This window comes from Nycticebus coucang, chromosome 1 (genome assembly GCF_027406575.1).
Source record: "Nycticebus coucang isolate mNycCou1 chromosome 1, mNycCou1.pri, whole genome shotgun sequence".
Taxonomy (NCBI): Eukaryota; Metazoa; Chordata; class Mammalia; order Primates; family Lorisidae; genus Nycticebus; species Nycticebus coucang.
Genome location: NC_069780.1, coordinates 10,164,947 through 10,186,654, shown reverse-complemented (window position 1 = coordinate 10,186,654; position 21,708 = coordinate 10,164,947). Strand labels below are relative to the sequence as shown.

The 21,708-nt window shown below is 39.7% G+C and overlaps 1 protein-coding gene across 2 annotated transcripts; it reads right to left on the bottom strand.

Moving 5' to 3' along the window:
• Nucleotides 1-301: 301 nt before the first annotated feature.
• FGF5 (fibroblast growth factor 5) lies at nt 302-20,195 on the bottom strand. 2 transcript variants are annotated; one of them, XM_053594855.1, is made up of 3 exons: nt 19,617-20,195; nt 12,314-12,417; nt 314-661 (listed from the first exon to the last, which is right to left on the bottom strand). In XM_053594855.1, the coding sequence occupies exons 1-3, from the start codon at nt 19,972-19,974 to the stop codon at nt 314-316; spliced, it is 810 nt and encodes a 269-aa protein (XP_053450830.1). In that variant the 5' UTR covers nt 19,975-20,195. The 2 variants fall into 2 exon arrangements, with proteins under 2 accessions (XP_053450824.1, XP_053450830.1); XM_053594849.1 differs by lacking the exon at nt 12,314-12,417 and having other exon boundaries at nt 302-661.
• Nucleotides 20,196-21,708: the final 1,513 nt, after the last annotated feature.

The window sequence follows — 21,708 nt, the reverse complement described above, 5'->3', positions numbered from 1 at the left end:
TCAGAAAAATACATAGTTCGTGTTATTAACTTTCTGAAAATACAGAGTTCTTAATATCCCTTAAGCATAAAGCAAAGGCTTTATGTCTTACTGAACCAAAGCAGCGTGTTACCTGTATTGGTATAAAGAATTCCAGTTCCATTCCTATCAAAAAACATTTTTGTTTTAGTCAAACTGAAACAAATGACCCGACTTCAATACAGTATAAGTATAGCTCAAGCTGTGTCTGAAAATTTTTCTTCAGAACCCTGAAGACACACAGAGAAACTCCTGAGAGGGGGAGACTTGTTCCTTAACAAGGCCAAAATGAGTATTATCCAAAGCGAAACTTGAGTCTGTACTTCACTGTCTTGGGGTTTTTCCGAGGTACAGAAAGGGGAACCTTTGGCTTGATGGGGTTAGGTGGCTTTTTCTTTTCAGGAACAGTAACTGTGAAAGAAAGTTCAGGCTGCTCCGACTGCTTGAACCTTGGTAGAAAGTGGGTAGAGACGTGCTGGGGTTTCACCCGGGGGCTGCACCCCCGCTTGGCTTTCCCTCGCTTATTCAGGGCCACATACCACTCCCGCCCCGTGGTCTCAGTTCTGTGTATCACTGAGGCATAGGTGTTATAGCTGTTTTCTTGAAATCGCTCCCTGAACTTGCAGTCATCTGTAAACTTGGCCTACAGGAAGAAACAAAAAAGAGAAAACTTAAGTTGTGGTAATACTTTCAGCCTAATAAAATGAAATATGAGGTCTCATACCCCAAAGAAAAAGCAAGAATTCTACAGATCCCCATTCTTTATATTCCATTCCGTTTTATAAGGACATGTTCTTTTAAAGCTGCTTTAAAATGACTAGTTCCCCCCCTCCATATTTCTGCTTTATGCATCTTTGTAACACTGATTTCTATTTACTGTGCACTGGTAACATGTTAATGCGTATAAAAAACGATAAACAGAATTCTTGATACATTTAAAGAGTGTGACTATTTTAACAATATGTTGAAATGTATAGTTTAAAATTCTTTTGACGTAAGATTGATTTTTCTCCTAAGTCAGCAGAAGAAAATAAATAGAACTATGTTACTAAGAAACATTTCCCTAGTAAAACATAAATTTGTGTTCAGAGAGATGGGGTTAAGTTTTTCCATGGAAACACGCAGAACTTTTTCATTGCTATCAGTGTGATTCATGGTGTTGGGAGGTAGCATATTATCCTATTACAATTGCATGTGTTAGAGTTGTTTAGAAAAACATATATCTTCACTTACATGATATAAGAGAGTATATTTTATGCCAAGAAAGAAGTCATTGGGTTCACTAGAAAAAATTCAGCCAGTTCTTGGGCGGTGCCTGTGGCTCAGGGACTAGGGCGCCGGTCCCATATGCCGGAGGTGGCGGGTTCAAACCCAGCCCCAGCCAAAAACGATAAAAAAAAAAAAAATTCAGCCAGTTCTTACACACACATAAATATCTGCCTTGTAATGCTCACAGAAGAGCTGAATTTTTATCGATGGCATGTGGGACTTAAAGCTCACATTCCTCCCCCATTCTCCTACAGTCACCAGAAGAAAATAAATAGAACTATGTTAAAACTAGAAAAGCAGACAAGAAGACATCCGTCAGCATGCAGCTTGGTAGGTGGCACTATGACAGCGGTATGCCGAGGTACAATGACAGCACAGAGGGAGAGCATCAAAGAGGTGCAGGTGGCAGGGGAAGAGGGCAAGAAAGTCTTCCCAGAAAAGATGACACTTGAGCTGAGTCTTCAAGCACAAATTGGACATTAGGGAGGCAGGTAAAATGAGCAAGGATTTTCAGTGAGCCGGAACAATGTGTTCAAAGGTCAGCCTGACGCTCTTGAATACCGATCTGCGGTTCAGTGCGCCTTCCGCTTAGATGCACGGGGCAGCAACAGGAGGCAAGGCTGCCAACCTGGGCCCGGCGCAGCTCTGACAAGGCTTCGTTTGCCATGTTGTGGAATTTGAAGGACTATGGTATAGGAGAATGGGGGAAGAGTGTGAGCTTGAAGTCCCACAGGCATCGATACCAATTCTGCCATCTAAGCTCTTAGCCCGAGGCTCCTTACCTATGAACTTTACATCCATAGGGCTACTGTGAGAATCAAAGTATTTTTCTGAGGAAGAGATCTGTAACTTTCATCAAACTCAAAAGAAGAATGTCTGTGCTAGTCCAGACTCCCAGGATTCAGTTTTAGGGATTATCATTTGCACAGAATTCCTAGGTTTGAAAATACCAAATATTCTGTCCCCTAGAAGTGAACTCCCCACTATCCAGAACTCAAGCAACTAGAATGCAACCGAAAAAAGAAAAAAGAAAGAAAGAAAAACATCATCTACTAGTTTCAAGTAAATATTGAGTCCATGGGATGCTTGCTTTCCATTCTTGAGATACTTTACTAAGCAGAATGTTCTTCAGCTCCATCCAGGTAAATACACAAGATGTAAAGTCTCCAAAACAGAAAAACACAAACTCCAGGAGGAGAGGAGAGAAGCCCTGGGTTACAAGGTAGGGCCATTGCCACACCTCCTGGGTGAAGGACTCAGCTACAACACCGACTTCTCCTAACAGATGCAAACAATGTAGCCTAACCACATATACCGTCATGATAATCCAACATCTAAAAAAATAGTAATGCGAAACAAAAATAATAACGCGAAACAACATAAAAACGCGAGTTTAAACCTTGCTGCTCCCATTACGTTCTCTGTAGCAGTTTAAGCGTGAATATGTGTTACTTAAAAATACATGCTGGTGAACTTGAAAAGTATATTGACTGCCATTTAACTAAGAATGTACTATACACTGCATGGCCAAAGCTGTTTTATAATAACTTAAGACTGTGTTATAGAAAGTGAAGTTTGTCTTAATTGGCTTTTAATTAGTATATTTCGGTATTAGTATCAAGTCGATACAGAGTATATGGTATAGTACTGAGCACACAATTAGGGCTAATTTTTAATAGGAATGCTTAAGCAATGGGAAACTCCATTCCTCCACGATCTACCAATCCCCACGGGCACCAGATAAAGGGGAGATTATTATATAAAAACACTAAAAACCGTATCCTTCTATATCAGACTGAAGAATCCCTATAAAAGAACATTTTTTCCCCTTGCTTTTTCCAACAATGTCAAACTTTTCTCTGGAATACAAATGACAACACTTAAATCTGGAGGTATGAATGCTGGCTGCAAGGCCCTCTGTGTAGACCCACTGTGGAAGTCCACACGGAGCTTGACTTGTGCAAAGGACCAACAGTATCAGGAGACAACCAATATCAGAGCTTTTCCAACAGCATGTCAATCTGTGGGCAACAATTTACTCAAGTCGCTTACATTTAAGTGTAGTTAAATCAATAAAGCTCTTTATTTGGGAGCGAGAAAGCTATGTATGTAGATCTTCCACAGGTCCACCGGTGGTTGATCTTGAGCGGGCTGAGGCAGGTGTTTCGAAGAACCACCGTCTATGTACATAATCCCTCCCATATTGTCTTACAACCTCCAAGGCTGGTACACTGACATCACTTTAGAAAACTACACATTTATTGTTCCTATTTCTCATTAAAAAGACTTTATTAAAGGTAAGTGTAGGTTTTTCTAAAGCTGCTTAGTTCTAAAAGAGCTTTCCTATTTGATTAGCTAATGCCACGTTTTACTTTAAAATAAAAGATATAACTTTCTAGAATGTTTCTGGCTCCATAGAAGGATAGTAAGCATTTTAGAAAGGTGTAGATACCCTGCCTCAGATTTTTTTCCTAAAATGCAGTTGAATAATATTTTAAAATATACAGAGTACATTTTTTTTACCTTGACCTAACTTCTGTCTCTACTTCACAAAAACAATGGTGATCACTTTATTCAACTTAGACAAAGTTGTGCTTCTAAAACTTACTGAATGGTTTAACTTTCCCCCCCCCCAACAGCACCCCAGAAGGTAAAGAACACGTCGATTTTTAATTGTTGTGGCTACCAGAAACGCACCTGCACACACACAGGGCCCATTCAATCAATTCTATTTTAGGATTTCTCATAGAAGGGAAAACCCACTCATACCACCTCCTAAAATTATTTCATCTAAAAACTTTCTCCTCTCCTTCTCAAGATTCCTATTCTAAAGTTTTTTTCTTAAGAGGAGGCTTTTAAGGATTTTTCAAGTGTCACCCAACTGTTCAACAGGTAGAAATGTCCGGAGTCCTGAAGACCACACACTACACACATCCCCTTGGCCCTCCCCAATCCTACATTAAAAACAGGAGTAAAGGCAGTCAGACTGTTTTGGCTTTCCTAATTGACTTCTAAATTAATGTTTTGTCTGAAAAGTTTTCCAAGCTATATGGAACAAACCATTTGAAACACACATTTCAGCAAATTTTTTCTCTAGGAGATCCAGTTTCTTCTTGAAGGATCTATGTCCCTGTCATCATGTCCAGCCTTCCTGAAACAACGTTGTGTCCCAAAGTGGTCTGCCTCTGAAATGCTGTTCATAATGCATCTTCACAGCAGAAAGTCACGGAACAGCATAGACCTTAGCAGCAGGTACTAAAATACAGACATTTACCACTAGACAATTTTGGATAATACATTTTCCAGGATAACTTTCATTCTTAAAATCTCCTTTAAATTATAAGAAGTCCTTTAGTAAAATACATACTTTGAATATATAGAACCACATTATTTCCTCAGAAAACAAATGAAGTTGATATATAGACTTTTGTTTAGAGTGAAGGTGTAAAGTAAAAAGGTGAAGTCAAATTTCAAATAAGCTGTCAGAACCCCATTATTTCATTGCCCTATTGCCCTATCACCATCAGTAAGTATAACAAAAGGAATCATTGAAATGCTCATTGAAAGTTCCTACCGTTGTTTCAAATTCATTTTTTTCACTAATTATGCAACCAGTGTTTATTGATTGCATATCCTATGCCAGCCACTAAACATGCTAGTTACCACTTTTACAGTGGAAAACGATATAGACACAGTCTCGCGCTTGCTCTTTGTTCATTTAATTATCCGTGTTTTTCTCTTTAGTTTCTCCTTGATCGTGAAAGTGTAAAAACAAGTTGCATTCAGCCAGCCATAATCACAAATTTAAAAGGAAATGGTCAAATTACCTAATTCTTTGTAGCTCAGTATATTCATAATTGACAGAAAATGAAACTTAAACTATTCCTGTTTAAATATCCAAACTATTAATATTTCAAGAAGGGGAAGCTCTGCTCCGAAGGGAAATAAGTTTCTCATTAAAAGAAGAACATGTCTGGGCTCTACTCATCTCTCCTCACAGTGAAGAGTTCATGTTAAACAGTGGATATTTAAAAAGAGGGTCAAATTCGGTTCAAAGAAAGCAAAACATTTCTTAACTAGAATATTCCAGAAAAGACTAATTCTGCCAAATTGAAATTAAACAGAGAGTCTACTAAACTAAAAAGAAAATTCTTTCTAAAATTATATTGTTAAAAAAAGAAACTATCTAAAATTTCTTCTCATAGTCTCTTCCTTAGTAAATATCACATTCTATGATGATTAAGGATCTTGTAAGTGAATGAATGAAGGCTATCCAAGTGCTGGTTCTCATTAGGTATAACTATAGAAGTAAAACACAGTGTACGGAGTACAAAGACAAGAGTGAATTTGAACTGCAACTAGTATAAACCTTGGAGTTTATGGGTATTTAATCAATTGTAATTCCTTATTTCATTTTGTTTGCCTTTTTCCCAAAAATCTTTATGAAGTTAAGAAAAAAATAATCTAAATAATTAAAATGTTATTATAGACTTAAATGTCCGTAAATAAGGAAAATGTTATTGTAGACTGTATAAAAACAATTGTAGACCAAACTGGGCTCTGAGCTGAGTTTCTTTGCGGTGCGAATCCACTCTGGTCCCCCTCCCTCTTAGTGCTGGCTTGGCTCCCATGCCCACCCCAACCAATGTCATTTTGCATGGTTGGGCTCCCCTGCAGGGCAATGTGCACCCAGACGCAACTGCCTTTTTGCCATACAAGCCCCATATGGGTCACTGGTACACTGGTAGCCTTGCCATACCACCCTGTGGACATGGCTATGCACCCTGCTCAGTGCTGGACATCTGTCTGTCCTGTATCTCAGTTCTTCATACTGAGAAGCCAAGGAAACACACATGTGGTTTTTAAAATAACCAACCTAGAGTAATATAGAAAGGAATATCAACCACAGGGTCTTTCCTCCAAAGATCATGAATTGCCTTAAAATTACTCGGAGAACCACTCAAAACACAGATTCCCCAGGCCCTCTCTGCAGAGATTGTATTTTAGTAAGTCCAAAGTGAGACCTTGCACTTGTATCATGAGCCAGCAGCACTTGTGATTTTGATGCAGGAGAAACAGGCCACAATAGGAGAAAGACTGGAGCATTCTTTCGGAGGCCCTTAATATAATAACTCCATAAGGCCGGGCTATGTGTCAGGTGGCGTATATACATTTAATTCACACGGTAACTCCATGTCTACTATTAGGATACTATTATCTGATTTTTAAGTAAGAAAGATAAAATGATTCATTCAAGCACCAGGATAGGCCTATGACTTCAATCACATATCTGATTCCTAAAGGTTGTTCCCTAACACTATACAAACCAACCATCTCCCAGATCTTTATATAGTCTTACTCTGAAGTTGTTCCGCATTAAATCCTGATCAACAACTGCCACTCCCCAAATCATCAGAGAAATCTAATCCCATCTCAAGCTTTAGGCTGAAATGGATCTCCGAAGCTATAAGTCAATTCATCCCATCAGACTACCTCAAGAAGACCAGTTCTCTTGCCAGACTTCCACAGTGCAAAATTAAAGGGGAAGGCATTTACTGCAGGGGCAGAGCCTAAACCCACTTTTGTGCCTGAATTACCAGACATTTGATTTTATTATATAAATTGAAAGCCTTTAGAGTGCAAGGGAAGTTTCTGCTCAAATACCTTGATATAGCTCATGGTCTTGACTGGCAGAGTGGAGTGCTTAGTAAGTTATTTTTTAATGACGATAAGTATTACTCAAGCCTCCATTTCCCCTTTCAGTAAACATGCCCGGCATTAGGGGCTGCTGACTCCACTTCACTCTGCCCCCAGCACAGGAAATCCAGTCCAGACTCTCATCCTGGCAAGCCAGCTGGCAACCTCCAACACCAGGGAAGGAGGACCTTCTAGTCCTTGTGTAGGGCTGATCAAGCACACATTCCATGCCTGTTTCGTAAACTCTGCAATTAGCCTTCCTTCCAAACATGATCCCCTAAAACCCTGAGAAACAAAAATAATTCCACACATGCTTTTCCCTGGATCTTTATGCTAATGTGTTTCCGCAGTAGGCCAGGAGCTATCATGCGTACCGGATGAAAAGACTAAAGAATACAAGATAACCACCTATCCTAGTTTTACAGATTTTAGGGTAAGAACAAAATGGGCAATAGGGCTCTGAAAGAATTAGAAGATTATTCCCATAAGAAATCCTTGTCTCTTTAAGAATTTGAACCTGAGAATGTTACTTTCAAATTGCATTCCTTGGAGAAAAGAAAACCCAATAGAAAAGGGCCTCCTGTATGCACAAAAAAGTTTGGAGCCAAGGGAGAAGAGGTCAGTGATAAATAGAATATGGGACTGGTCTAAATAAGAAGGGTCACAGCTGTCTGACCTCCAAATCAGAAAGAAAGTGACTAAGGGTCATCAAACAGCTGCCTTAGAGCAAATACAGGAAGATCTGTTTTAACATTAAGTGCTGAATACTTTCCAGGCTCTAGTCTAGGTGTTTTATACGTGTTATCTTGTTTAAAGCATTTCACTATCATAAAAGATTGTTGCTTTAATTGTCCTCCTTCTATAGTTGGTAAAACCAAGGAATAGAGAGATGAAGTGCGGTGAGGAAGTGGAGGAGTGGGATTCAGGCCTGGACGAATTCCGCCTGCAACTTCCCCAGGACAGACCCTCCCTCCCTCCCTTTCAGTCGTACATCTAGAGCCTCTGCAGATAGATCCAGAAAGGTTCTCTCTGGGACTTTCAAAAAGGACACCAAACCTGAGGCGGGAGCAGGAATGGACAGAAAATAGAGGAAGAGAAGGGCACTGCTCTCAGGAGGGGCCTGAGAATGTGTTGGGAGGCCAGGGGAGGCCACAGCTGTGCTTCTGACCGAACTCCTGGCTCTTTGGGAAGCAATCATTGCCTCCTCCTCTCCATGAGGCCTGACACGTGTTGACAAGGAGAGCCCCAGACACCTTCATCCTTGCAGAGAATGCTGAGAACCCTGCCTGGTAGAAACATGGCTGCATTGCATATTTAGACCACAGTAGTGAGTGTCTGAAGGACAGCTGCCGGTGGATGGGGCTTTGAGTAAGTACCGGAGCCCTGAACACTTAGAAGGCTGAGAATTAACGAACGGAGCTCTAACTGCTCCCGGCTGCCATTTCAGTTTGCCATCTGTGTGTGTCCATCGACAACAAAGCGTCTACTGCATGAAGATGGTTGAGAACAAAACAGATCTCTTTTCAGTTTTAAAAGTCCATCTTGAGAGGGAGGGTTCCCTACGCAACTCATCACCACACCGAGTAACTAACGTTTGTAAAAGGCCGTGATATGTTCTGTGGCAGATACGTCCCCTTCTGTCTAGACTCGAAAATGAAGTCCTAAAGACACAGAGGTTGAAAAATAGACATGAAGACCAAAAAAAAAAAGGTGCTCTGAATAAGAGTGAGAGGGGCAACTAGAAGGAAAGTAAAGGGGAAATCTGCAGCTGTACAAATCTAAAATTACCCTTAAAGAAAATGATGTAAAAGAAAAGAAAGAAAGAAAGAAAATGCTACAGATATTCTAAGGATGTGTCACAGCATTTGTTTTTATACGTACTATGAAAATATTAAGTCATGCACTTATTCCTGTAAAATGACAGTTGAAAACAATTTAATTGGTTTCAAACAAAATTTAACATCTTCTTTCTAGCTTTTACCTGCCAAGCACTACAGCACTTAAAGAAAAAGAAAATTCTAAGAGGATATAGTTCAGGTTCAATCACTCGCTAACTGTGTAACCTTAGGAGAATAATTTAACACCTCTCAGACTCTCTCCTCACCTCATTATTTCATGAGGTAATAATGTAAGGGCAAGAGCTATTTTAAAACTGTGAAATTGCATTATCTCTGCCTGGTAACTAATTTTTAATATTCTGATTGCTAGAATAAAAACCACACTGAAAATCTACGATTAGCCATGATTACTTCTCAGTACAGTAGGAGATTACTTTCCTCATAATTATAAATATTTTACATTTTTTGTTTACATTTACTGCATACCTAGAAACCTAAAGGTACTCTTGAAATCTACAGATACTTTCTTTTAAGAGATGAGGTCTTGCTCTGTCACCCAGATGGAGTGCAGTGGCACAAGCACAGCTCATGGCAACCTCCAACTCCCAGACTCAAGTGGCCTTTCTGGCTCAACCTCCTGAGCAGCTAGGACTACAGGCACACACTACCACAACTGCCTAGTTTTTTTAATTTTTGTGTATACACAAAGTCTAACTATATTGCCCTGGCTAATCTCAAACTCTTGGCCTCACCAAGGTAAGCCCTTTAAATGCCTTTGCACAATTATTAATTTAAAACAGCTCACAAATTACACGTCTAATCCAAACTATATGAGTTTTTAGCCTTTCTGGTGATCATATAAAGCTGCCAAAATGAAAACTAAATCAAAAATTATATATAAAGGGGTACAAGAACAATTTCCCAACTAGAAAGAGCTGGGCACAAAACTGATAATGGTTGGCATTAACACTATTCCAAAATTCAACTTCTTTAAAAATAAATCACTTTATAATTCAATTAGGTTTTCACCCAAAGAAAGAGGTAATAACACAAGCTCAGATAAAAGAAAGTAGACTTAGACAATTGGTTTAAAAAGATTTCGCGTAATCGTAGAGCTTAATTTTTTATCTGCAGTTCAGCTCAAAGTCATCAGAATGACTTTTATATCAAAGAGCTTCAGTGAGTGACAAGAGCAAGGCTTGCTTTGTCCTGCTTAAAAGTCATTATTCCATGAAATAACTTTAGCCTGCCAAGATGAGAAAGAATAACAGATGCTGTTTTTGCATTATCTGCATTATTTCGGCCAGCCATCCTTAGACATTTGGGTCAAATTTCTAGAAATTTGTTACTTGTATTTGACAGAGGAATCATGTATCTTCACCTCTCAGCCTGACCTTTCTAATTGGCATCCATTTGTAATACACCGCTTTCTGTGGCAATTATCCTTAAGCTGGTCCAAGTTTAGTCTATTTTTGTGCATGCACTAGGGAATAAATCAGATCATGTTCAACCAAGATTTAAAAGATTTTTCACCCAAAGCAAACCAATAAGAGAAAATTTCTTTTTTTTTTTTTTTTTTAGAAAATTTCTTTACATACATTATGTTTTGTTGTGGTGGTTAGATTTTGGAGATGTTTCGATCTTTTACAAATTTAAAGTAGACTGAGGAAATGTCATTCTGTTCTGATGTGTTTACTCACTATTTTCCACCTTGTATAATAGATTTTTGAAGGAAAATTAAATATTATCTTTTAATAAAATAAGCTGTCCTACTTTTCATGGTAATGAAGAATTTTGCCCCTTAAAATACATAAATGAAAACATTCAAGTCTCAGTTACTTTTATGAATACTGTATTATAGCTTATTAGAATATAGAAACCAGCTCAGAAAATGAAATAGGTAAATCATTTTATAGTTTTTGCAATCGTTAGTTAAAGACCAAGTTTTCCATTTATCTTAATTAAACTGATGTTTTAATAATTTACTATGTTTACAGTATACTTAGATTGTTACCATATGATAATAGGCAATATTTACTGAGCATTTACAATGTACTGAATATGATTCTACATACTTGATATGTGTTATAGCATTTAATCTTCAAAAAATTACAGAAATGGCTCAAATTATACTGTCTCTTACAAAAGGTTTTGACAAATCACTTTTACTTGTCAAAGAAAGGAAAATTGTAACAGTCTTAGCTATCCAACCAAGTGCAATTCTCACTGAAGTCTGTAGAGGTTTATAAAATAAAAGTAATAAATAATAAGTTTCAATTGCCTGTACCCAATTAAAACTTCCTGCATAATTTGAGAAGTGAAAAAGTGATATTTCAATTATTTATTTAATAAGAACTAAAAGGAATAAGGATTAAAGAACTAATTTTAAAGAATAATTACCTTTTTAAATGACTAAGTGTGAAGAAAGCACACCACAGAAAAAGCATAAATCACTCTTAAGTGCTGTGTGTACTTACTTGTACAGACAAACGAATCTGTAAGAGGGAAAGCTAAGCTAGACGTATCTTATTATCTTAAAATGTTTTAATACTTCCCAGATAAAGGGCATTTTCATAACAAAGATAGGATATAAGTGATTTATCAATTGGTTGCAAAATGTATAAGAAGTCTAGGAAATTATTTTTTGTTTTTTTTGTAGAGACAGAGTCTCACTTTATGGCCCTCGGTAGAGTGCCGTGGCCTCACAAAGCTCACAGCAACCTCCAACTCCTGGGCTTAAGTGATTCTCTTGCCTCAGCCTCCCGAGTAGCTGGGACTACAGGCGCCCGCCTATTTTTTGGTTGCAGTTCACTCGAGGCCGGGTTTGAAACCGCCACCCTCGGTATATGGGGCCGGCGCCTTACCGACTGAGCCACAGGCGCCGCCCAAGTCTAGGAAATTTTTAAAAGTACAAAATTAGACTTCATAGTATAACAAAGCCATTTTTTTGATGTGGCAAAATACAAGGTAAGAATTTTTCAAATTTATCAAATAAAACTTCTCTGTGAAGGTCAGAATTTTCTAATTACTGGTTTCTTCCCTCCTTAATTGTTAATATGAAAATGTGTTAATATTATTACTGAAGTCCAATTTTTGACATCATAAGTAGCTTGTAAAATTTAGTTAGAACCTCATCTACTAAATCTGCACATGATCACCATAAGCGTGTAAATTTAAAATGTTACATGTTATATCATGACCCTAATACTTCATATTTGGGCAACTTCTAAAATATGATGGTGGCCACTTTAAGTATGCTGTTTCCAAATAAACTTACCCTTAAAACTTTTTATAGACTATATCTTTCCAAGTAAACAAAATATTTAAATGAAACAGAAAATTCTCTTGGTTACGTATACATATAACTTCATACAAAAAATTAACTTTCGGGGCATATTGTCTATTTTATCTACCAATTTGGAAAATTATTTTGTTTTACAAATGTCAAATCTCCATAACACCTTCAACAAATATAAAGTGGTTCTACTTACACTTGCATGGAGTTTTCCTTTTTTTGACATCGCTAAAAATTTGTTGCTGAAAACTCCTCGTATTCCTACAATCCCCTGAGACACAGCAAATATTTCCAAAATACCTAGGATGACAGAAATCCCAAAATAAAACACAGACTCTTCTATATATCATGGTGAAGAATTAAATTCCTACATAGATTCTTTCCATCCTTTATTACTGTGATTTAAAACATAACTTAGCAGTAACATCCTTTTTATTTTGTGATATTCACTATGGAAAAAGAAGGCTGGCGTTCAAGTGTTCATTTAAAATTATTATTCTTAGACTCAAAATTTTGACTCTGCTTCAACAATAATTTTTATTTGTTGACAAATAACAAGTTGCTTTTAATAAATGATGTTGGATAATAGAATCTTTCCAAGTTCTAAAGGAATTAAAAAGATTTTTTTCTGAATTTTTTCAAAATAATTCTCATCCATTGTTTCTCCGTATGAGAAACACTTTAAAGTGTTTAAAGCACTACCTTTAAAGCACAAAAAGTCTGTACTCAAGACTAGTATAAACTATTTGAAAGCTCAGAAAATACCTATTTACATAAAGTAAATCCCTCTTCTCTAATCACAATGACTCTAGTAGTTACAAATAAATATATATCCTACTCAATTTCTTAGCAAATAGCACATCTAAAGACCACATATAATAAAATGCTGAAAGCCTTGTAAATTATGTGGGATTTTTAATTCAATGAAGTGTTTAGTGGATGATGCTTTGAATTATTTCTTGAAACAAAATGTAATGAGGTATTTTATTATATTATGGTTTATATTTTGTATGTCATAGTTAGCAAGTCAACGTCCCTCTTTCTCCTGCAGTAATACAAAATCTACCTCCACTAGGTCAAGAGAATCACAGTTCGTAGAGGATTGTAAATTCACAGCATGCGTATAACTGGAAAGCCTGCTTGTTTGTCATAAATTCATGCATCTTGTCATATGAACATGAGAGAAGCATGTTTTTGTTAGTTGACTACATAAAATTGCAAAAACAGAAGCAAAATAATATACTTCACTACAGCTGCCTAGAAGGGAACAAGGAAGGAAGAAACGAAGGAAGGAGAAAAGGGTGGGAGGAAAAAGGAACATCTCAACGTTTAAATCTATAATATTCTGAGCATATATACCACTTCAGATATCTCAGTAGGACTCTGCTGAATAAAGAAATTCACCAGATTTTCTTAAAATAGCAATCTCTCCCTAAAGTATTTGAAGTACCTATAATACTATTCGATTTACCAAAAAAAAATATTTTATAAATAAATACACATGAGCAACTTTATTGAGCATTCCCATTGCTTAATGTGAGCTAACATCTATAATAGCAGTAAATTGTGCTATTTATTTATCCAACTTGGTGTCTTAAAAATACTTGATCAAAAAGTTCATAGGGAAAAGACGATGAATGAACAACATTTTAAAAATTACTGTAAGTAGTCTTAATATTAGAGTTTAAAATATATATCTCCGCTAAACTTTAGCTAACAATTGATTAATTGAAAAACAAAACCCAAAAATGAAAAACAGTTAGAAAGGAAATACTTTTTCTTTTAGAAGAAAATTGTTAAAGAGGCCGGTGTCTCATAAATCCTTTCATTCAATATGTTTTCGAAATGCTGTTTGATAGACTTTGATAATTTTTATTATAAAAAGTATTTGAATATGATACACACCCAAAGTTTTAAAAGCATTATTAGTTTATCAAATAGTACCAAAACATACTGAATATTTTGTAAAGTTAATATACTACACAGGTATAATAGGTTATAATATTATTGTTAATGTAAGACTGTGACATCTGATACGAAGTTATATTTCCATCACAATTACATAGTATGGAGAATAGCACTAATGCTTTTAAATATTTGGGAGATGGTGAACATGATGGTGAAAACGCTGTTAACGTGTATGTGCAAAAATGTCGGAGAATGGGAAAAATTGTACATGTGTGGAATGATAGATACATAAAAGTTGTTTGAAGAGGAGACTTGGTTGTCTTCAAGACTTTCCCCCAATTTACTCACGTTCTACATTGTTAGAGGTATTTTATTCCATTCTCTGGAAAATTATCTGGTTTTATAAAGGCAAGTCTACTGTATATTAATGAAAAAATACATACATGGTAGTAAGTATAAGATTCTCATAATTATACGTTTTTGCATACTAACTTTTAAGATGTTAAAATGAAAGAGCGTTATAAATATCTATTTAATAGAAATACTATTTCTTTGCCTACGAAAACTTTTAGTTTCTGACAACTCACATATCCTATTTTTTAAGAAAGACCCACTTTGGTTCCTTTAACTTGGATCTCAACACACTGCACACTCTGTATATGTTCTGCACAATTTGCATTGCAATTAAATATTTGAAAGATGAAATAACATATGTGAGAATGTCATTATTTTATTAAATATTGCATTGTTTCCTTTCTTGAAAATTCCAGGATAAAGATGATACATTGTCTGAGAATAAGAGGTTTTTATAACTTTAAAAGTTTAAAAGATATGCTATCTATAACCTCAATCCATTGAATATGATGAAGAGAGCAGGAGAAAGAAAAGGTGAAATTAGATGAAAGAAACATTTTTCCCATAGGCAGTTTTGGTACTGATCGTCTAAATCTTAAAGTAATGATAACCTAATATTGGGAACACTGTTAAGGTTATAATTTCTGAAGTTGTGTCAGCAGTGATTTCACAGCATCTTGTTTTCTAGATTATTAGAGTTCAAGCCTCACAATTCAACTTCCTGCCCCCTCCTCCAAGAGCCCACAAGCCTATTGATTTTACTATCGTAAATCTCAACAATTCATTCTGAAATTCTAAGACTATTTTAAACCCATGCACATTAAATCAGGCATATAATCCCCAAAAACCTTTCTCTAACATTCCAGTCATTTCCTGACTTTTTTCATTGATAAAAACTTACAGTTCACTTTATGGATGCCAAGACAGTATCCCTAAGCAATATTGTGGAAGGCTAAGTTTGTCTCACAGATCATAGATACTTAATGATCATTTGCTAATTTGGGCTATCTCCTCTGATACTCTCACCACCTCCCTTTGCTCTTGACAGGACACTCCCAGAGTGCACAGGTATGAGCCTGAGTTTTAGTCCTCTCCTGCTTGAGGGGGAAAGGGAGATAGCTCAGTGTAAATTAATTCACATTAATATGCTAATGACAGTGTGTTATTTTTCTTAAAATGTTCACATTTAAGAAGAACAAAAGAAGAAGGCAATGCTTCACAGAAGAAATTATTGTCTCTTGGTAGAATTTCAGGGTTGACATTTAGGTTAAAGGAAGCAAGAGTTTCTTGGCATCTCTTAGATTATACATTCACTATTTAATCCACTTACTATGAGGCTAGTCAGGCATTAAGACATAAATTTACTTTATTAAGAAAACATATGTGTAGATTTTTTGACACAGTCCTCTACAGATTTTTTAACAGGACTCTATTGATGGTGGGTAATAAAATTAAAATAATTTATCCCTTTCCCCTTTTTTCTTAGTGAATAAAATAGAGAAAAAACACAGATATTCCATGTAGTCAGGAGCTTTCAACAACCCATTTTAAAATTCCCAAAGAAAAATATTTTAAAAGTGGAGTTTCTCTCCTAGCATCCATACTGTAACAGATATGCTGTGCCAAGTTACCAAATCTGAATCTTGAAATAATCTAGTTTAACAGTCTTCACTGATTAAATTAGTAACAATTTTTTTTTTTTTTTTACACTTGACTTTTTTCCTATATACTAGATATAAATTCTGGTTTATCTAGGCTTGGGGGACTATCTAATGGTCCAATGTAATCCCAGAATTGGTAGTAAATTCAGTTTTTAAAAAAGCTGTAATATTGATAGTTCTATTAGCCAAAATACGTGATTGAAATTTTCATATTTTATGTGAAGCTTTTGGTTCTCTGTAGCTATAGTCTTATACTTTTCCTCCCTAAATTGACAATTACCTGATTGCTTATGTTTCAGTGCCCCAATAGAAGTCAATAAATAGAAGTATTATATTGAAACTGAACTTGAAAACATATAAATTAATCTAAACCCTTTGTTTCTCTACAATCATTGTGTCTTATCATCTGTCTTGTTTTATTCATCTTTCTAAATGTTCTTCCAATATTTTCTCATAATAAGGGTTTAGTAATGAGCTTGATTCCATTTTCTGTCCTTAAATCTTGGAATAACTATTGTATAGAAGAAGCTAAGACTGTATTAACTGGTGTTCCTAACCTAAACAAATTATTGGGAACTATGTTTCAAAATTGGTGGTCAGAAATGAGAAAATCTTCACAATTAAGTAATTGAAAAACACATATATTTATCCATTCTATCAGACAAATATTACAGATTATTGGGCATTAAAGCACCTGTTGGAATGTGGTCTCACGGCAGGCTTTGGCTGTGCCCTCAAGTAGCCGGCTTCTCACAGTAAGACTGTTCTCTATCATTGTTAACTCACAGACAACAGAAATAGATGAGGAGGTAGAACTGATATGTCTTCTATGGTCTTTGATTCAGCCTTCTCGGCCTCTCTTGTTGGACTTAGACAAATGTTTCTTCACATGCTCTAAGCAACAGTCCATGGCTAACACTTTCGTTTACATGAATGTCAGGGAAATGTCAAGTGCTGCCTTCAAAGAGGTAAATGACCAACTGCAATTAGCAGGCTTCTGTTTCTCTCTCATAGCTACCTAAGAGCAGAGACCCATTTTAAATTTCCTAATCGCACACTATCCTACTAAACATAAGACATACTATAAATTCTTTATGGATCAATGGTACCAAAATTTTATGCAGTCTTGGACACTCCAAATATCGAAAGCAGAAAACTACTGTGATTTGAGTATGTAAATTATACCTTCCTCTGTGAAAAAAAAAAAAAAAATCTATGAAAGGTTAAACAAACAAATAAAACTAACATAAAAGTAACCAAAATATCATGCTCAGTGAGGTAGATATCCTGTATTGGGTGCATGAGTGAATGGCCAAGTATGTGAAGGAAGGCAAGTCATGAGACAGACATGGAGACTAAACTTCAAAAGGCTGTTGGAAAAAGGAATGAATCAGGAAAAAGTTAAGTTTCATTTAGGCACTATTAAGGAAATATCCCTGTTCTCTTATGGATATCTTTCAGTATAGATTTGAAAATAAAACACGCTTTGTAAATAACGGATAGAGGTCAATGTCTTCTTCAGCTGCATGCATTTTTTTTTTTTAAATCTGTTCTCACTTTCCAACCTTTGCTTTTCTGCAACTTCAATCTAGCAAGGCCTAAGTTGCAAAAATACTTGTATCTTACAGTGTCCTTGTAGAGAAGAGGGTGAATATTTGAGAATGACCCTTACTTTCAGAGATCTTTGGCACACCAACACCCACCCCAGACACATTCTCTTAGCCCCCTGGGCTGCAATCTGCTGCCTGTTAATTTGAGTCTTTCCTTGGACACACAGAACTTATCTTCTGTTGATACTGATTTCCTGGATAAACTACCAGAACAGGACAGAGAAGGTTTTCTTGTAAGAAAAAGGAAAGATTGCCGGGAGTAGGGAATAAGCTCTGATGTTTGATGGACAAAATGAGGTCAAGTGGAAATACTGGGAAAAAACACAACACCTGCTACTCTGGAAAGCTTAGAAAACTCCCCTTCACCCCCAACAGACCTCCCCCTTTATCACCAAAAGGTGGGCAGTTATTTGAAAAGAGTGAAATGAACTCTTAACATATGGAAATAGACTTCTCTAAGAAGAGTGCCAGAAGCCATGGGAGTCACTGGGGTGGGGATAGGGGGTCTCTCTCCTGCTGGCTAATCCAGGCCACCTCACCAGTGTGCTGGAACCTAGTAGCCAGAAAGACTAGATGGGCACCAGGGGCAGGGCACCAGGGGCAGGCACGGACCTGCCCTGGGGTAAGGTTTGCCAGCCGACCACCTCACCAACGTGCGCATCTCCAACCATGCACCAGAGAAGGCTGCCAGACTGTCAGCCCCCAGGTGTTCTGAAGCTCCTTTGGAGTCTGTGCAGGAAGGAGCCCTAGGGACCCTGGAGAGGTTGGTCTCCAAAGGACTTGCTCCAAGCCAACTTATTTACATCTGGGAGCTCCCTGGCTGACACTGAGGGCAAAGTGACTGTGCCTAGTGCTGTCGCCTGGCCAGGCTTCCGCTCTCCCTGGGCATCTCAGAGACCCAGGCTGTGGTTTGATCCGATGGATCAACCCCCGGCTGAAAGAGCCCTGTGGCTGTGGGGAGGACAAGCCCCGCAGAAGTCGTCCCCACTCCTGCACACGGCCCAGATCAGCTTTGCCCCCACCTGCCTAGAAACAGCGAGGGGAACGAGAGGGGCCGCTGTGATGATCTGGAGACGTGGATGGAAGCGAAAAGAGAGAAAGTGGGGAAGGAGAAGACTCCGAGAGAAAATTTAAAACTTGTGTTTTTTTTTTTTTTTTTTGTAAGTCCTCCAAAATTTGCGCCCATACCGAATTAAACCTTCTCTGCGTTTCTCCTAAAATGAAGAACTTTCCGGTAATTGTCCTCGGCCACAGAAGGCTGGCCACGATTCTGATAAAGTGCTGCCGTAGTCTTAAGATACCAACTTGCTAAACCTCGCTTTGGCATTAAGGATTTCCATGTTCATCACGTCTCCCTCTCCAAACGTGCCCAGTGTTCCGGATCACACTCTTCTTCCGAGCAGGAATGGCTGGTCTCTCTTCTAATCCACACACACGTCCCACATGCATATGATGTATGTATGAACCAGACACATACGCAAGTGCACCGCAGACATACACCGGCACGTATGCATATGCGTACGCAATATTAATTCCAAGTGTATGGAGGTAGTTGCAGGGGAAAGTATTGGAAATTTGATTCTAATAAGAAAACAGCTTCAATTATGAGGGGAACTTTGATGCTTAACGGAAAATGCCAGCCTGGTTCATACGGAGAAGGTAAACAGAAATTGGACCAGGAGAGGGAAGATGTTTTTCTCTGGGCATTGCTGGAAGCTCGTCTTTGGGGCTAAGACAAAGTGGAGACAAGGTGCTAATCCCGGCGCCAGCCTCTAGGTAACTACCCCTCAGGAATCGCCATTCCTCGCGCTCCGGAGAGGGGCGCGCGCCACGGAGATCGCATCTTTGCCAACCCGCCCGCCCGGTTGTTTCGAGGACCAGCGGGGTCTCAGAGGCCAGGGCTCAGGAAGGTGCGCCCATGACCCGGGGAACACGGTTGTCCCTCCCAGGAGAGCAAGCAACTTACTTAATACGCTGGCTTCGTGGGAGCCATTGACTTTGCCATCCGGGTAGATCTGCAGATGGAACCCGATGCCCACTCTGCAGTAGAGGCTGCCGGTGCGGCGCCCCGAGGGGCTCCACTGGAAACTGCTCTGCTCCAAGCCGCTTCCCGGGCTGCCCGGAGAAGCCTCGGGGGAGGAGGCGGCAGAGGAGGAGGAAGACGTGGTGCCGCCGCCGCTCTGCCGGCTGCTGGAGCCTCCGGGGTTCGTATCAGGGGCAGCCGGTCCGGGTTGCCCTCTGGGGGCGAGGCGCTTCTCCCCGTGAGCCCAGGCGCTGAGGATCAGGTAGCTGAACGAGAGGAGGAGAAGGAAGGACAAGCTCATTCTTCCAGCCGCGGGGGTCCTAAGCGCATTTTGTAGGGCTGGTTCCGGGCTCCGTAGCCCCCGCGCGGCTGCGTGTCTCTGGCGCTGCCCCCCTCGCCGCGCCGGGTGGACATAGCCTCCAGGAGGAGAGAGGGAGGGGGAGGGCAAGAGGCCACCCGAGCGGATCTGTGAGCCGGCACCGGGATATTTATAACGCCGGAGAGCTGGCCGCTTCGTGCGCGAAGCTTTGTGTTCTCTCCGGCCGGTGCCGGGAGGGAGCACGGCGGTCCCGGGGGCGGGGGTGTGGAGGAGGGAGGAGAAGGGAGAGGGCGAGTGGGAGGAGAGGCCAGGCGGGGAGACTGCACCGACGCCGCGCGTCCATTCCAGGGCGCGCACCCCGGCGGTTCCCACGCGCCTCCCGGCCGCCCCCTCCCCCGACCCGAACCAGCGCTGCTCAGAATTCAGTCCTCCAGAGGCAGCGGCGGGAACTGAGGGACTGAAACGGGTTCTTGGGAAATGGGTTGTAGTCCTCTCCCGCCCCCTCGACACACTTGCGTCCGGGTAACGCACTCTTTCCTACCTAGCGCCGGATTTCCAGGGTCCCTTGGCTTTGCCCTGCACACCCCGCAGTCACATCTCCTCCCCCGGGGACCTTTCGGGAGCCGCGTCCGGCCAGGAGATCCCCCTGCTTCAAGTACTTTCCGCCGCGGAAAACCAAACCCGGATTCGCAGCCCAACTTGGGAAGCTTTGGTGTGCGGCGGCTGGGGGTGAAGGTTGGCTTTGCTGCCGAGACTGACTTGTTAGAAAGCTAAGGGGTGGGTTTAGAGTTTAGAAAGCCTGCCGGAGCCTCTGAGCCACGACTCCGACTGCTTTCCTGTTGTAAACTCTCCCTATGCCGAATATGCTTTTCCTTCTGGGGAGCTCTGGGTCTGTGTTAGTTGAGGGTGAGCGCACACGCACACTCGCGTTCGGACCGGGGCAAAGGGGAGCCGGCTGGGCACCGGCGCATGTACTGGCCAGTTGTCCTCTCCCGCCCCAGGATCCCTTTGGCAGGAAGGATTAGCTAAGGGCTCGGCCCGCTTCGGCTTACTCAGAGCTGCCACTGATTCAAGGACCGACCCCAGTGAATGATTAACGACGTACGCGCTGGATCTCAACCTCAGGAAACCCGAGAACCGAGAATTTGCTTGGATGCAATGCCCTCGACTGTTATTTATCTGAGAAATACACCTGACTTGCATTCTTGGAATATTTCTGTCTGAAAACATATTTGAAGCTTTAAACTTAGCTCTGATACATTATTCATTGGTTATGTTAATGAAAAGGCCGTGATATTGACTGATAAGGTCAATTCATGTAAGCCAAGGTTGATTCCAAGATACAGCCTTATCCATTATTGAGTACCCACTTAAGACTTCCTTTCTCAATAATGAAAAGCATATAAAACGAATGTAGATTTTCAGGATTGGACATTTTCTATGGCCAGAGTATTTAACACCAGGGTGGGTGTAAAACAGAAAGTCACCTGAACACTGGTAAAGGCGCTGTGGGGAAAAGAGCAAATCGTGTGTAGATGGACCTGACAGCGCGCTGCACCCCTCACACGCTGCCAAGGTTCCCTCCCCACTGTTCCATCTGGAAGCTATATTCTTCTGGCTTAAAAAGGGTGGGCAAGCAGGTTACAAGGCAACCCTGAAAGTGGACATTCTCCCAGGGGCCCTCAAAATGGTTCATTTTGTCCCCCTGGTGAATGT